This window comes from Pteronotus mesoamericanus, unplaced genomic scaffold, assembly GCF_021234165.1.
Source record: "Pteronotus mesoamericanus isolate MK-2021 breed Mesoamerican mustached bat unplaced genomic scaffold, CSHL_Meso_final contig_78, whole genome shotgun sequence".
NCBI lineage: Eukaryota > Metazoa > Chordata > Mammalia > Chiroptera > Mormoopidae > Pteronotus > Pteronotus mesoamericanus.
The window spans coordinates 10,104,272-10,121,816 of NW_026555258.1; the positions used below are offsets into that span (position 1 = coordinate 10,104,272).

At 40.9% G+C, this 17,545-nt stretch overlaps 2 protein-coding genes across 2 annotated transcripts; one reads left to right on the top strand and one right to left on the bottom strand.

Annotated features, from left to right (window-relative positions):
• Positions 1-4,899: 4,899 nt before the first annotated feature.
• Positions 4,900-5,888, top strand: LOC129079610 (olfactory receptor 50-like). The gene has a single exon (XM_054584891.1). The coding sequence runs from the start codon at positions 4,905-4,907 to the stop codon at positions 5,886-5,888; it is 984 nt and encodes a 327-aa protein (XP_054440866.1). The 5' UTR covers positions 4,900-4,904.
• A 4,865-nt stretch (positions 5,889-10,753) lies between these two features.
• Positions 10,754-11,641, bottom strand: LOC129079611 (olfactory receptor 1Q1). The gene has a single exon (XM_054584892.1). It carries the CDS (start codon positions 11,639-11,641, stop codon positions 10,754-10,756), a length of 888 nt encoding a protein of 295 aa, XP_054440867.1.
• Positions 11,642-17,545: the final 5,904 nt, after the last annotated feature.

Genomic DNA, 17,545 nt, shown 5'->3' on the forward strand with positions numbered 1-17,545 from the left:
TGTATCAGTATGTGTTCCTCTGTACTCTGTATTTTCCATAAGTTTGAAGTTGAATGTAGACGCTTGATCTGATTCATGCTTGACTTTTGGAAAGAGGGGACTATTTCATAGGTGGTAGTGTGTTCTTCCATCAACAGGAAACATATCAGATATGTATGTTACCTTTTTGTTGCCATTAGCAACTGTTGCTCTTTTATGTCTAGATCCATTTATTAGAGCAATAATTAAAGCAGAGGTGTGCATGAATAAGCAGGAGTAAGGAGTCAGGTGGAGTGTGGAAAAAACAGCCTAAAATCCAGGACTGTCTGCTTAGAGTGAGACTGGTAAAAATGAATCACATCCAACCATTTTTCAGTCCCCTTATCTCCTACCTCAAATACTGGGGTGGGAGGGCATTTGACAATACCATCAACCTGTATCTGTTAGGAGAAGAGTTCACTTCCCCAAAGTAAGTAGGGCTGTTAAAGAAAGTCAGATAAGTAGATGATCTGCAAACAGAAATAAATGTCTTACATTTTTTTTTAGGAAATTAATTACATTTTGATCAATTATAATCTCTTTCTGTTTACACTGAATTTTGATCATATTTACCAATTCGTAGTTTGGTTCTCTAGCTTGGGACTGAGTTTCCTCTGTGCAGGTCAGTGGTGGAAAATACTGGTATATATTCAATTTGTGACCATTTCCATAATGTATAATCTATATCAATAAACCATATGTCATTATTATTATATTTTAAAATAAGACCAAGAATCTCTCCAGTTGGCGTATAGTCTCAGATTTTTCGATGTGGTGCTCCACCTCATGCTGTTTCTTTTATACTCAAAAGACTTGTTTAAATCAAGTATTCTCAGGATGATAGTTCTAAAACAGGTCAGAAAAATGGCTAAAAGAAATCCAGCAAAAGGATATAATTGGGTGAGGGCAAGAGATGAGGGAGTCATTGGAGAACAGGCTGGAACCATGCCCGTGGTCAGAGTTGTCCTGCTGCTGTCTCATAAAGCCTCAAACTTTGCAACTAATGCATCTGAGTTAAGTATTTGTATTAAGAGCAAACACTCAATAATTACAGAAAGGATTGGTTGGAAAAGATAGTTTCTTGAAATGGTGAAATGAGCATCAGTTTCCCCTTGGTGTTTCTTCTTGCCCAGCTGTTGACGTTGTGCAAGGCTGTGGTGATCCCCAAAGGGTAGACCTTCCCTACAGACATACTTGTTTTCAGAAGCTTGATGGGTTTTGCCTCGGTGAGATCTAGGTATAAGCAAGGAGAAGCAGCAGACTCCTAAACTACAGCCTAGTTTCTGAACAAAGGTAGAAGGGCTCAGCCCATTCTAATCAATATTTTGTCTGAACACCACTGGAGGCTTCTGTAGTTGATAGAGTGTCAGAGTGCGTGCATGTAAGTGAGACTGCGTCATTGGGCTAAACTGCCCTAGGGAACACTTATGGAAAATTACACAAAAGGAGTCCCTAATTTAGTGTAAATGTGGCTAAAAGCTCTAATCAGGCTTTCTAACTTGAGTGCATGATGTTAGATCCAGAGAAAAGTCTGAGAATAAGGCAGCACTCTGCCCTAATAGTAAATAGAAAAGGAAAAGAAATAAGACATTGGAATCCCCTTGTAGAAAGTAGTGTGATATGCGTACCAAGAAGACCAATGAATAGAATGAGCTACGAATAATACAGTCAAGGGAAACAGAAGGATAGAGAAATTTTCAGAAATAACATGGAAAGATGGGTTTTTCAGTGAAAATATGAAGGTTTAGCTGGAGAATGTAGTCATGCAATCAGGCAGGATATGGAGAGATATTTCAGTTTCCAGGTACAAGAAATGTGAGACAGAGGACCTAATTTGTTTTGTGAGAATTTAGAAGATACGTTCTTGAGACAGAGAAAAAGAAGTTCTGATTGTATATATCAGATTCAATATCTGTGAGTCATCAACTGTGGGTACAGATTAGTAATAGAATTTAGACCAAGAAAACAGTAAATAGTGCATATTCCTAAGATTTAGATATTGATAAAACAGTGAAGACTCATATGTGCCTTTGTGTTTTTGTCAAAGAAGGACAAGAACAAGGAGGTTTAGGGCTTGACATGCCAACTCCCTCCCTTCTCCACGCCTCTAGATGTCTCTTCAGGTAGAACCGGGAAACCTGAGACACTTTTTGGTCTTTTTCCAGGGATTCTTCCTTTTGTTTTCGTTTCCCAGATTTTGGTTTAGGTTACTATTTTAAGGTGTTCAAATCTGTATATGTGTGTATCTTTATATCTCTTCTACCAAATTACTCTTCTCTCTGGCATCAGCATCTTTTATCCCTCAGAGTTGCCTGAACAGGACCCACAGAGCTTAGCTCTGATGGGAGTAATGTTGAGATATTAGAAAATAGGAAAGATAAGGAGGTGAGTCTTGAGGAAGTCAGCCAATAATAATACTACCACTGCTTATTACTCTTACTGCACATAATTAGTTTTAAAAAATAGCATTTTGCTGTACTTGGAAGAAAATGGACTCTATGTTATTACATTCTTATCCTGATAATGGATAAATTTATATTCTTTGCTACTTTTTTCCTCTTGGAGACCACTTTCTTCTTTCCCCCATGAAGAGACTTATATCATCTCCCTTTTTTCTCATCTCTTCCTCTCTTTCACCTTCATCTTTACGTCAATATAGATGCCTCTATGTGGCCACTGCCTTGAATGAGTAATAGGATCACAAGAACATGTAGTCTGAGCTGTATCTACTGACACAGAAAAGCATACAGGAAGGAATAAAGAGGAAAGGTAAGTTTTATTTTTTAAGCTCCTGCTTTATGTGTGATCTTTAGAGTAGAGAAAGCACCAAAAGAGATGTCCTTAAGATTCTTTATCTCAATGTTAGGGGCATTCTCCTTTAGTTGGGTGAAACACTGGACTCATCAAGGAATAAATGAAACCATGATACCATGATACATATCTTGGCTCTGCACTGAAAAGTATTTACAGTTATGCTCATATAAATGTTGTCTGTTGATTTGTAGCTTTTACCTGAGAGAGTTGCCTATAGTTACAAGCCAAAATTTATAATTTTTCAATCTTGACAATAAACAAATCAAGGTACAGCTTTCCAAAGTTTGGGAGGATGCAGAGGTAGTAGAAGTCGATATAATGAGAAATACAGATTTAAGTATACTATTTAAAAAGCAAAATAGCAGCCCTGGCCAGGTAGCTAGGTTGGTTAGAGTGTTACAGGTTCAGTCCCTAGTCAGAGCATATACAAGAATCAACCCATGAATACATAAGTAAGTGGAACAACAAATCTCTCTCTCTCTCTAAAATTAATAAATAAAAAATTTAAAAAGTAAAAATAACTAGGGAACTAAAATAATCATTAAAAGTGGGTAAATGAGAAAAAAATGTAAACAAGATAAAATTTTATCTTTCATAGTAGAGAGATGAAAGATATCTTAAGTTGATAAAATTGTTATATAAATGTGTAAGCAAATAGCGTATTATTTACAGGCATAATGATATGAGTCACTAACTCTGGCTGGTGTGGCTCAGTGGATTGAGCACCAAGCCTGCAAACCAAAAGGTCGCTGGTTAGATTTCCAGTCAGGGCACAAGCCTGGGTTGCAGGCCAGATCCCCAGTAGGGGGCACTTGAGAGGCAACCAACTGATGTTCCTCTTGCGCAATGACGTTTCTCTCCCTCTCTGTCTCCCTCCCTTCCCTTCTCTCTAAAAATAAATAAGTAAAACCTTAAAAAAAAAAATATGAGCTACCAGAAGAGTTAAAACTAAATAAACATGGAGATGGGCAATCTTAGAGTAAGAGACCTCTGCTTTTTATTATATGTTCTTTTATACTCTCCTATTTTTCAATTATTTTTCTTACATTCATAAAGAAATACAGTATTTCATCAAAATTTCCTTATCCATATAGCAACCCCTAAATGTTACTTCTTTGGTTTACCATGTAGATCTACCTGCAGGGAAAACCTGAACTGAAAAACCCATATACATGAGAATTCTACTATAAGATTTTATTATTCATTGAAAATTAATCATTAATAAAATCAATGATTGATCTACCTATAGGGAGCACCTGAATTGAAGAGACATGAAAATTCAATCTACTGCAAGATTTTATTATTCATTGAAAATTAGTCATTAATGAAATCAATGATTATATTAATCACTCCAACCCCAGGTAAGCTCAGTTGACTTCATGGAATGAGAACGCCCCTACCAAAAGAACAGTAGCTTCTGAACATACAAAGTTAGAACCAAATCTTCACTCCGGTGCCCCCATGATAGATGGAGAGACTCAGACATCTGGCTGGAGCCTTCACCTCTTTCCCTTCCTTCTCCAGCTGTGACAACCAGCCAAGTGTGGTGCTTCAGTCCAACGAAATTACACAGGGTTAAGTCTAGGTTTTGTTACTCAGATCCTATAAGACCTTCAACACAATAGTCTCTTTGTTTTAGTTTCCTCTTCTGTAATATGGGACTGAAAGTACTGTAGTTTCTACCACATGGGATTGTTGTGAGGGTCAAATGTGTGATATTTAGTATGCTTTTTAGCTCATACCAAGTACCAAAGGAATTCAGTGTAAAGTGGTGTCTTCCTTCTTATACAGTGAATTTTGTAAAAGCAGGGACCATGTGTGATTTATCCTACTGTCTTTAGTATCTATCAAATTGAAAGATTCTCAGTGATCAATAAATGAACTTGGAATAAACTCAGGAGTGAGTGAGTGAGTGGATGGGTAAAAAGATAATGGCAAGGGTAATAAAGGGAAAAATTCTTTTGAAACTAGGGACATCAATGCAAGAAAAGATGTTTCCTAGGACTTATCCCAGAGTAAATTTCATATTTGATTTTAACACTTGCTTTTTTCAGGTATGTGGATTGTGTCTTATGGCCACTAGAAACAGGACAGAAGTAACCAACTTCATCTTATTGGGCCTGTCCAGCTGGCCAGAGATGCAGCCAGTTATTTTTGGGATTGTCCTTGTCATGTACCTGGTGGCAGTTATGGGCAATGCCCTGTTAGTAATTGTTGCCCTCTCGGACCCCAAGCTTCAGACCCCCATGTATTTCCTGCTCAGCCAGCTTTCCTTTAATGACATATTTCTCACAACCATCATTGTTCCCCAGATGCTGGTCCACACACTGTCTGTGAATAAAACCATCTCCTTTAGCCACTGCATGCTCCAGCTGTTCTTTTTCATGGCTGTGGGCAGCATGGAAGGCCACTTGTTGGCTGCCATGGCCTATGACCGCTACATTGCCATCTGTGACCCCTTAAGATACTCTGCCATCATCAGCCACCGCTTCTGTCTGCGCATAACCTTGACCTCGTGGGTGGTTGTCAGCCTCAACAGCCTCCTTTACAGTGTGTTGGTCACCCATTTAACCTTCTGTGGCAACCAGGTCACCCACTTCTTCTGTGACATCACACCCCTGCTGAAGCTCTCCTGCACCCGACCAGTGGTCAATGAAGTGCTAATATTTACTGAGGGGGTAGCTGTGGTGGTCAGCCCGTTCTTCTTCATTTTGGGTTCCTACGCCCGCATCGGTGTTGCCATAGCCCGTATGCACTCAGTTGCTGCCTTGTGCAAAGCTCTGTCCACCTGTAGCTCCCACATCCTGGTTGTGCTGCTCCTTTATGGCTCTGTGATCCGCATGTACCTCCGGCCGTCCTCCAGCTATGACTTGGACCAGGATCGCCAGGTCGCCGTCTTTTACACAGTAGTTACTCCTATGCTGAACCCACTGATCTACAGCCTGAGGAACCAGGAGGTTAAGGGGGCTCTGCGAAGGCTTTCCAAGAGACTCTGCACCTTAGGAAACTTCCAGCCTGGTTCCCAGGCCAGCCAGGCGTGGCGGCACATCTCCTGAGCCCAAGGAGTTAAGGCCTAACTTGAAAATACCTCAGACAGATGAGTTGCACTCCTAGTAACTGATGTGGTTCACATTCCTGTGGGATGATCTTTCTCATTGGCTCCCTCTTGTTTGGATTTGGGAAGAAGTGAGTTTTTTGAATAACTAGTTTTCATCCCCTAGAATCTCATCACTTTGGAACTGAAAAGATACTTTTAAATATCATCAAGCTTGAACCTCTCATCTTTCAGATGGAATATGGAGCATTGGGGATTACTAAGCCAAATTATTACACAAGTATGGCCTGCAGAACTTTGATCATTACATGCACTGTTTTCCAGAGAGAAGTCAAAGTGAGTTACAATACCATTATACAGAAGAGTGATTTTTCAGTAAAACGGTTTCTTAAAATTATAATAATTTTATGGTTTCTCATTATTCTCAACTGACAGTAATAATAAGCAGCTCAACACTTACAGTAACCGAATTATTCCATCTGAACCTTAATGTTTTCATAAAAGACAGTGTAGTTCACTGATAATAGAGAGCAGCGGAGCCTTCACAGTGGCTCTAACACCAGGAGGCAGTGGTCCACTTTGGGTCATGTACAGAAAGCAGAGCTGCTTAGATGCTAGGAGAGACTGGAATGCAAAGAGGAAAAAAGAAAGAATCAAGGGTGGACTACAAAAATGAGTGGGATAATTATTTATATGTAGAAAGTTCTGTGGAAGTGGAAGCCCATAGATATGGTGGGGGAGTGGGGTGAAATCAATAACTTGTTTTTGGCCATGTTAATTTTGTGATACCTCTCCAAGTGGAGCTATTTCACAGGCAGTGAAGTACATACGTCTTGAGGCTCAAGGCCTTGTTCGGAGGTAGAAATGTCACAACAAAATGTAAGTGATATCTGAAGCCATGGGGCTGGGTGAAATCACATAATGAGAGACTAGAGGAAAGAGAAGAGAATGATGAACAGAGCCCGAGATGGTTGCTCACTCCAGCATTTAGAGACCTGGGAGAGGAGATAGCAAAGGAAACTGGGAAGCGGCTATTGGCAGGACAAAAGAGGGAAAGTTTGGTATGTGTGAATCCTAGGAAAAAGTGTTTTTGGAATATGGGAGTGGCCACTCTCTCAAATGCAATTGAGAAGTCATTAATGAGAACAGGTAATTGATTACTAGATTTGACAAGATACAGATTATTGGAAACTTTGGCAAGGACAGTTAAGTGAAGTGTTGGGGAAAAATTACAATTATGTGCCAAGAGAGTGAATAGAGGCTGTCATAACAGGTGTTTCTCAAGTATAATTTTTTTTAAGAAGATAGGCAAAAAGTGGAGTGTAACTTGAGGACATGAGTCAAGAGAGAATTTCTTCTAATTTTTGTAAAGACTAGTGACGTTAAGCATCCTTTGCTAATAGAAATAATACAGTATATAATGAAAAAGTCAGGATTCAAGAGAAAAAGTAATAAATTGCAAGATAAAACCCTGGAAATGAGATGCACATCTGTTCAGGGGATGTTTTTGTCTAGGAGATGAGCCTTCTCTTTCCCTGTAACAAAAAAGAAGTCCGAGGATGCAGATGGGCTGGTGAATTTGATGGCAGGAAGGTGGCATATACTTGGAGAGACTTCAGGTGAGAGTAGTGGAGAGCAAGATTGTTCTAGAGAATTGTAGAAAGAAGTGATGTGAAATATGCTAGCGTTTGAGAAAATGAAGTACTAGGAAATGTTTTGGTAAGCCTCAACTCTGCCAATACTGAGTGGTGCCCGTTTAGATTTTTCATTTACAGGTTTAGTATTAGTCATGTCAGCCTGGTTGGGTGATATTCTCCAACAGTTTTTACGTAATCAGGTACAGTCATGAATAAACAAAATGATGGCTTTACCTTGGGCTAGGATTTTGCCAGGTGGGACAAAAGGGAACAAAAGAAATAAGGGTAGTTTACAGTTCTGGGCTGTAAAAATATATTCTTGTAAAGGTGGGAAGGAAGAATATAAATTAGGTGATGGATAATGAAAAATGATTTCAAGGGATAATAGATTTCAGTGGTGAAAGAATAGAAGCTGATAGGAAGTGAAAAGTTTAAAACTGAGATTTCACCAGCAGTGCAATTATTTGTAAAGGCAAAGTAAAAGATTGTTGAAGCTAAACAAGTCAGGAACAGAGAATTCAAGCTGTTAGATAAACCATTTATATGGATATTAGTGTTTCCAAGAGTGATAATTAAATAGTTGTGGAGAGAGTTAGAGATTTAGATGCTGAAGTCATCAAGGAGCAAGGGAGAAACACCAGGAAGTTCCCTTATTTTCTTTTTCTTTTCTTTTTAAAAAAAAAAAAATTTTTTTTACAGTTTTTTTTTTATTTTTTTCAAATACATTTGTCTCTGCCTACCCCCCACCACTTTTCCTTGCCCCCTCCCTCCTTTCCTCCCTCAGCTCTTCCCCTTTGGTTTTGTCCATTAGTCCTTACTATATGTTCCTTGACTTTCCCCTTCCCTTCCTTTTCCCCGCCCCCCTCCCTCCTTCCCTCTTGTCTCTGTTGATTTCTTTTCCTTTCAGTGTTGCTGGTCTTATTTTCCTCGCATCTTTGTATTGTTGGTTAGATTCCACTTATAGGTGAGATCATATGGTATTTGTCTTTCGTCCCCTGGCTTATTTCACTTAGCATAATGCTCTCCAGTTCCATCCATGCTGTCGCAAAGTTTAGTAGTTCTTTTTTTCTTTCTGCTGCGTAGTATTCCATTGTGTATATGTACCATAATTTTTTGATCCAGTCATCTACTGATGGGCATTTAGGTTGCTTCCAACACTTGGCTATTGTAAATTGTGCTGCTATGAACATTGGGGTGCATAGCATTTTTGAGAAAGAAAAACAAAGTAGGAGGGATCACAATACCGGACATCAAACTCTACTACAAAGCCACTATACTCAAAACAATCTGGTACTGGCACAAGAACAGATCCATAGACCAGTGGAACAGAATAGAAAGCCCAGAAATAAGCCCAGGTCTATATAGGCATCTAATATTTGACAAAGGGGGCAGAAGCATAAAATAGAGCAGTAATAGCCTCTTTAACAAATGGTGTTGGGAGAGCTGGACGGCTACATGCAAAAAATTGAAATTGGATCATCAGCTGACACCATACACAAAAATAAACTCAAGATGGATAAAAGACTTAAATATAAGTCACAACACCGTCAAAGTCCTAGAGGAGAACATTGGCAGGAAACTCTCAGATATCCCACGCAGCAATTTTTTCATTGATATGTCTCCTAAAGCAAGGGACATAAAGGAAAGAATAAACAAGTGGGACCTCATCAAAATAAGAAGCTTCTGCACGGCGAAAGAAAACATCAGCAAAATGAAAAGGGAGCCAACCGTATGGGAAAATATATTCGCTAATGATACATCAGATAGAGGTTTGTTCTCCAAGATATATAAAGAACTCACTTGACTCCACTCCAAGACGACAAACGATCCAATCAAAAAATGGGCAAAGGACCTGGGCAGACGCTTTTCCAAGGAGGAGATACAGAGGGCCCAGAGATATTTGAAAGGATGCTCAGCATCACTAGCCATCAGAGAAATGCAGATCAAAACCACCATGAGGTACCACCTCACACCGGTCAGAATGGCCATCATAAACAGATCAACAAACAACAGGTGCTGGTGAGGCTGTGGAGAAAAGGGAGCCCTAGTCCACTGTTGGTGGGAATGCAGACTGGTGCAGCCACTGTGGAAAGCAGTGTGGAATTTCCTCCAAAAGCTGGGAGGCCCCTCTCACCTTTCTCTTTTGATCCTACACCCATTAAACTGAAGAATTGACATTTTAATAGAGATGATGGCCCTTGGACCTTTTCCTCATGTGCAGCAGCATTGATTGGTCAGCAGACAAACACCCAGTAAAACAGACAAGTTCCATATTATCAGCTAGAGAAAAGACCAGCAGTTGCTGAGACAAAGGAGTGTAAGGTACTCTGAATTGTACTGCTAGTGAATTTAAGGAAATTCAGGCTTGAGGCCTATGACAGTGCTTAATTGTGGAACATCTGTATCTCCTGTCCTTATTCACTGGACATTTGTCATTATGTCCCTTTCCCCATATTGTAATATCTCCCCATTTCATTTATCTTGGTGGGAGACAGAACCCCCCTCTATCTGATAGAAAGTAAAAGCAGTCGTGTTGCTCTCCCAGTTTCCCTGTGAACGGGAGCATGGGCGAGTGACCAAGACTTGGCCAGTCACATGTACCACCTTATTTTGAATCTCGATGTGGCGGTGCAAAGAATAAAAACTGGGCATTTCTTTCTGGAGAGCTGGTTTTCGGGTCTCCAAGGGCTATGCCCTGTGACTATTGCTGGTAACTCTTGTTAGTGAGGACACAAGTGGCAGTGAACAGAGTTTGATGGCTACAGCAATGGGCTCATCAGACCAATTCTGCAATATGATTTTAACGTTGTTCTCTTCCACTTTATTGAGCTTAGTTGCTTAGTCTTCTTGGAAAATCCATATATATTTTCAATAAACATTTCCTTCATGAATCAATGAGAATTAGTTTTTGTCACCTGTATCTAACTAACTCTGAGAGTTAGAATCCTGGTGATTAATGGCAGGTCCAGAAAACAACTCACTTATAATCAAAGCCATGCTTGTGTTTCACGCTAAGTACATAGTTTCATGTGCTTGGTGTTTAAGGGATATCTCAGGACAATATCCAATGAGAAAAATCTGTGATATGTACTTAATTTAGATATTTCTGGGAAGTTTTAAAGTAAACAGATATGTGATAGACAGACTATTTCCCCAGAATCACAGATAAAACTTGGAACTGTGTTTTGGGGTTTTATCTAAAGAAAGAAATCCGTATTCTGCTCTTGCATTACCTGAAGGCTCCTTTGACACCCCCATTTCTCAGGCTGTAAATGAAGGGGTTCAGCATGGGGGTCACCACTGTGTGCATGACTGTCAGGATGCGACCCTTTGCCACCGAGTAGCTGGTAAGAGGCTGGAAGTAGACCCATGCGAGGGTGCCATGGAAGAGAGCCACCACCATAAGGTGGGAGCCACAGGTAGAAAAGGCTGTCCCCTTGCTCTTGGCTGAGGGGCTCCGGAGGACCACTGAGAGGATGCAGGCCAGCGCTCTGCTGATTACAGTAACACCTTCTGTGTGAGTCATCAGGGTGCTGAGGTGGGTGCTGGTGCAGGATAACTTCATCAGAGGGTAGAGGTCACAGAAGAAGGGAGGGATCCTGTTGTCTGCACAGAAGATCAGTCGGCCCATAAGAAAGGTGTGCAGCAGGGCATGAAGGTGGGAGAGGATATGGCACAGAGCCAGCATCTGCGAACACAGCATTTTGGTCAGAATCTTAGGGTAGCGGAAAGGGTGGCAGATGGCAATGTATCTGTCACAGGCCATCAGAGCCAGGAGGAAATTTTCCATGGATGCAAAGGGTATGAAAAAATAAGTCTGGACTAAGAAGCCCATGTAGGAAATGATCTTTGTAGGAGAGAAAATGTTCTGAAGCATCTTGGGGACAGTGGTGGAGGTAAAGCAGATGTCTGCCAAGGCCAAGTTACTGAGGAAGATGTACATGGGGGTGTGGAGGCATGGAGTAGAGATAATCAGTGTGATGATGGCAAAGTTGCCCAAAACGGTGATTGTGTACATGAGTAGAAAAAGAAGGAAGAGTGGGATCTGTTCTTCTGGGTGAGCAGAAATGCCCAAGAGAACAAAATGCAATACACTGGTCCAGTTGACATTGTCCATCTATTGCCAGAAGAACAAAAAGGATTATTGCTATTTTTTATTGAGGTATGATTGACATTTAACATTAGTTTCAGATGTACAATATGATGAGTCAGTGTTTGTATACATTGTGAACTGATCATCACGGTCTGTCTAGTTAATGCCCCTGTACTGGCATACAGAATTACAATTTTTTCTTGTGATGAAGACTTTTAAGATCTACTCTGTCAGCAACTTTCCCATATGCAGTATAGTATTATTAACTCCAGACACCATGCTGTACATTATGTCCCCATGACTTATTTATTTTATAACTGGAAGTTTGTACTTTAGGACTCCCTTCACCATTTTGCCTTCTTCCCCTATCCTTCACTTGTGGCAACCACCAGTCTGTTCTCTGTATCTCTGTATTTTTTTCTTTAGAGTCTGTGTAATAATGAGATCATATGGTACTTGTCTTCCTCTCACTTATTTCACTTAGAATAATACCCTCAAGGTCCATCCATATTGTTGCAAATGGCAAAGTTTCGTGTGTGTGTGTGTGTGTGTGTGTGTAAGACAGGTTGTTTCCTGTCTGAACTATTGTAAATAATGCTTCAGTGAACGTAGGATTGCACATATCTTTTCAAGTTAGCATTTTTATTTACTTTTTTAAAAAAAGATTTTATTTATTTTTAGAGAGGGGAAGGGAAGGAGGGAGAAAGGGAGAGAAATATCAATGTATAGTTGCATCTTTCGCGCCCCGTGCTGGAGACCTGGCCTGCAATCCAGGCATGTGCTCTACACTGGGAATTGAACTGGTGACCCTTTGGTTTGCAAGCTGGCGCTCAATCCACTGAGCCTCACCAGCCAGGGCTTGATTACTTTGAATATATAAATACCCAGGGTAGATTTTTGGATTATATGATAGTTCAATTTTTAATTTTTTAAGGAACCTTTATATTATTTTCCAAAAAGCATTATTTTTCATAGACTTGGACTTTGAGCAGGCCATTTAGTTACTATCACTTTTGTTCCCCAATGTAAACTACACACACTGTTGATAAAGGGATCAAGTGCTTAATTATTTTCCAAAATAATGAGGTATGAAGTTTCCATTATTACTAACATCCTCACTGTCACCATGGTCAACATTTATAGGACACTTACCTTGACTTTGCTGCATTATCACATTTACTTTTTGTAATAACCAAGTGGAAGCCATTATTATTATTCTAGTACAAATTAGAAAGCTGAGGTATAGAAATTTTAAGTTCATAAAGGGCAAAATCTGAACTTAAAACCATGTTTATTTGGCTGCAAAGACTAAGCTAGTGACGCTGTAGAACATGACTCCTCAAATTAAAACCAAGGCATCTCATTCATGGTAATAAGACCTGTTGATGGGCTATGCAACACAGGTTGTTTGTCCAGCAGTTTCTGTTTTGGGGAATGCAGACCCCGGGTGTTACCCAGTGACCTCTCAGAGAGTACACAGGCATGGTTTTAGGAGAATCAGAGTCCAGATTCTCTGCTTCTGTATTTCTCTTTTCTAAAATCATTTTGTCTTCAAGATGTCACCTATGCATTCCTCTGTCTTCCACCTAACAAGTGAAAGACATACGGTAACCCATCCAAGTCTTACTAGATGCATGGGCTCAGGATAAAAAACCTCAAAGGAGCCAAAGGAAGGGGCAATTAGAAGTATTAAGAAAATGAATGACTTTAATGAACAGATAACAAATTCATTTTTAGATCAAGGGGTTTCCAATTCTTTGCTCTAAAAAAAATTGAAGGGGACCTAATCTAGTTGTCAGCCCATCATTAAAGCTAATTTTTGATAACATGCAGCACTAGTTACTGTCATATTACTTGGACAGCTTTTGGTACTCTGCAATCTCAAAGGACAAGTCCGTTATTTTTTAACATTAAATCTAAATATCGACCAACAGAGGCAACACTTTGCAGTGGACTAGAACTCTGGCTCTGTCATTTAACAGCCATATGACCTTGAGGAAGTCACTTTCCCTCTACCTAGGTTTTCTCATCTGTAAAATGGGGGGATTTTAATGGCACTTTACTCATAAATTTGCTGGGAGGATTAAATGAGAGTACCTGTTCCTTGGCAGGTGTTCAGTAAATGTCAGCAATTATGACTGTTAATTTTCAAGTTTGTCTACAAAGAGTCTCCAGGTTTTGAGGGCAAGGACAGTATTTTGCCACACAGGTCTCTCTACAGTGAAGCTGCCCCATGTCACTGTCTTTAAAAAGTGGTTCACAGACCTAAGCAAAGTTCTGTAAATCTGCTCTCTCATCACAGGATAATCATGGTGATTTGGTCTGATCCTAACTCATAGCTTTCTGGGTGGAGATCAGGGTTGGCCGTCCACAAGTGAGCTGTGTCTGCGGCTATCCCAAGAATACTTAAACTTCACAGTTAGGTGGTTGGGAGAAAAAAATGCAAACAATTAATAACTGCCTCTGTGTAAGGCACTTCCACACGCATTGCCTCCTATAATCCTTACAGCGGTCTCAGGACACTGCTAGCCGCAGCAGTCCCTTATCCTCATTTCATGGGTGAGGAGACCAAGCAGAGGGAGTTCCTCTATGCTCAATGTGGTTTGAAGTGGTTAACTCAGCGCATGTCAGTGTTGAGTGGCCTGGGTGGGCTTCATGCTTGTGTCTGGCTACTCGAGTGCCGGGTGTGTCTGGCTGCATCACACTGCCCCTTCAGTTCACTCAGCGTCTTCCCTGTGGATTTATTTGTCACTCCCGGACTGTCTGCTTTTATATCTCAAATTAAAGGATGTTGCCATAGTATAACTTAATAGGGTTATTCGATTATAAAAATGTAAAAATTCATAATATGCTATTGAACTATCCTGAATCAATTTCAGTATGGTAGGGTGATGAATGAGAACTAAAGTTGTAACCACATTTATTGAGCACTGAGCGTAAACCAGGAATTGTTCTAAGAGCTTTATACATGTGTTTTCCGCTTGATGATCACAGCAGTTCCGTGATATAAGTGTTATTACCTTAATTTATAGAAGAGGAAATTGAAGCCCAGAGAGGTTCTCTGACATGCTCAAAGTCGCAGCATTAGCAGGGGGCAGAACCGGAATTTGAGTTCCATCTGACCTCAGTGTCTGTGCTCTTAACCCCTGGGCTCTGCCCTCCCCTAAGCTTTCCCTGACCTCGCCAGTTCCTACTTTCCTCTTCGTTTCTTCCTTTTCCACTGTGCTACCTTGTGCATTTGGCCAGTGGTAAGTGTCTATCATGGTTTTTCTTTTCTTTTCTTTTTTTTAATAGTTGTAACAACTTATTTTCTTTTTTAATTTAATTTTTATTTTTTATGCTGTTACAGTCGTTCCTGCTTTTTCTCCCTTTTCCTACCTCCACCTAGTCCCACCCTCTCCCCTCCTCAAGCCAGTGCCCATGTCGTTGTCTAGTCCATGGGTTGTGCATAAATGTTCTTTCGTTAAACCCTTCACCATCTTTCATCCCGCCCCCCTACCCCTTTCTGGCATCTGTCAGTCTGTATTATGTATCTAAGCTTCTGTTACTAATTCATTCGTTGGTTTATTGTTTTCATTTTATTCCACATATAATTGAAAAGTGTTCAACATCACTAATCATCTGAGAAATGCAAATTAAAACCTCAATGAGATATCACCTTATATCTGTCGGACTGGCTACCATCAGTAAATCAACAAACAAGTGTTGGTGAAGACGGGGTGAAAAAGGAGCCCCAGCGCCCTGTGGGTGGGGATGCAGACTGGAGCAGCCACTGTGGAAAGCAGTGTGGAATGTCCTTAAAAAATTAAAAGTGCAACTCCCTTTTGACCCAGAAATTATACTTCCGGGACTATATGCTAAGGACCCCAAAAGACCAATACAGAAAATATATGCACCCCTGTGTTTATAGCAGTGCTATTTAGAGTAGCTGAGATTTGGAAATAGTCTAAGTGCTCATCAGTAGAAGAGTGGATAAAAAAGCTGTGGTACATTTACACAATGGAATACAGTGCGGCAGTGAAAAAGAAAAACCTCTTGCATTTTGCAACAGCATGGTTGGACCTGGAGAAAATTATGTTAAGTGAATTAAGCCAGTCAGTGAAAGGAAAATATCATGGTCTTTCTAGTTTAATCCTTACTATAGAAGTAGGGAGTAGATAATCATTATTAACATTTTCAGATCATGAATTAAGGATCAGAAAGATGAATTAACTTCCCCAAGGTTACAGAGCATAGGATTGGAGCCAGGTTGATTATAGATTTGTCTAACTCAGAGGCAGTGCTCCTTCTATCCCACCTTACCCATTTAACACCCATGTTTCATTCTTGTCCTGCACTTGGTTCTCCTTGTTAGTCAGTCATTTTGATTAGACTCTCCAAATTGGATCAGGTGGCACTGCATTTATGGTTCAGGAAACATGGGATGTTTCTGCTCAGTTCTAGGGAAGGCCTAAGAAAGGGACTCAGCCCTACTCGACAGTTAGCGGGCTATGGCTCCTGCCTGGGTCACTGCCCATATAACTCCTGCGACAAAGCTCCCCGTAAGGATAGAGAGAGCCCCAGAAGTGGTTGGAGGGCAAGTTGCCCGGAACCTTGAAACCTTCCTCAATCTGCCTCATAGCGGACAGCGATTATCCCGCTTGACGCATAGTGCAGCATATTGACTCCCTGCAGGCAGTGGAGAGTCATGTGGTGTGCGGCAAGGGGGTGGGAAGCCAAGAATGGGGAACTAATGGAGAAGAACCTTGCTTTACAGAAGATGTGGAAAAAGAAGCTGCAGTGTGGTGTGTAAGAATGTGTCTTGACCCAGGGATCAGAAGATTTGGCCTTTGGTCTCATTCTGCCATGAAAATTTTCTTTGAGACCTTAAAATCATTTTATTTTGGGGGACCTCAGTTTCTCCATGTGGGAAATTGGAGGAATAGCACTTGCTTTCAGATCAGAGGTTTTGGAAAAAACAAAAAGGACTGTGGACATAAAAACCCTTTAACGAGTCTAACGAAGCAATGAGAAGTCATTTGCATTACAGTTGTGTAGAAACTTAGGTCTCCTTTCACAGATAGGTCCCATAACTTCTGGCAGTATGACCCCTAGACTTTCTGATAATGGAGTTGCCTTTCATTCCAAAGCAACCTTTGTAAATAGAGGAGGCACTTGGATAACAATCTATTCTCTGAGTTTCTCTGTTTGATCAGTAATTCCTAGAAGTTTTCTGTAAAGAAAGTCTGGGCAGTTGCTAAGAAAAGACAAAGTGGACAACAATGTTCAGGGGCTGATTTTTTAGATTATCCAACCCTGATTACCCATAATGCCTCCCCAACTGATTGATGCTCTCTGGAATTCCATTGGAATATCTCTGAATCAGGGAAACTTCCTGGAACGGAACACTCCTGACTTTCTAAATTATTCTTTTTTGTGGTTAAGTTTTAATAAGGGGAGGGGAGCAAGTCTATGAACACACAGCATATCTGAGGGCGGTATAGGGAAGAGGCTGCAGGGAAAGAAGAAAAAAAGGAAGACAGTTCAAGACAAAGAAGGCAGAGACAAACTTCACAACATGCACGATATTGTGTAAAGGACTGAACTGGAGAAAGATGGCCTTCCCTCTGGGAACTCCTAGGAGCCTGTGTGGGAATAGTTTGAGGTGCGCAGGAATGGCTGTGCGGGTGTGCAGCCCTCAGTGCAGGCACTCACCTCCCCGCGGCCCCCGGCTGGATGGGGATGGGCCAGGCCTGGCACATCCATCCTCCCGCAGGCAACATGCACCATTGCTTGGGAACAGAGGAAGGTGCCCAGCATGGAAGAAGGAAGGGCATCAGGGAAGGGTCGAAGGGCAGGACAGCCTGACTTCTGGGGGTGCTTCTGCTTGTCGGGCAAGAAAGCATGTCCAGGAAAGGCACTGGGAGTTTTGAGCATGTGCTCTTGCCT

Coding starts and splice junctions, on each gene's coding strand:
- LOC129079610 (XM_054584891.1), top strand. CDS start 4,905: ATGGCCACTAGAAACAGGACAGAAGTAACCAACTTCATCTTATTGGGC.
- LOC129079611 (XM_054584892.1), bottom strand. CDS start 11,641: ATGGACAATGTCAACTGGACCAGTGTATTGCATTTTGTTCTCTTGGGC.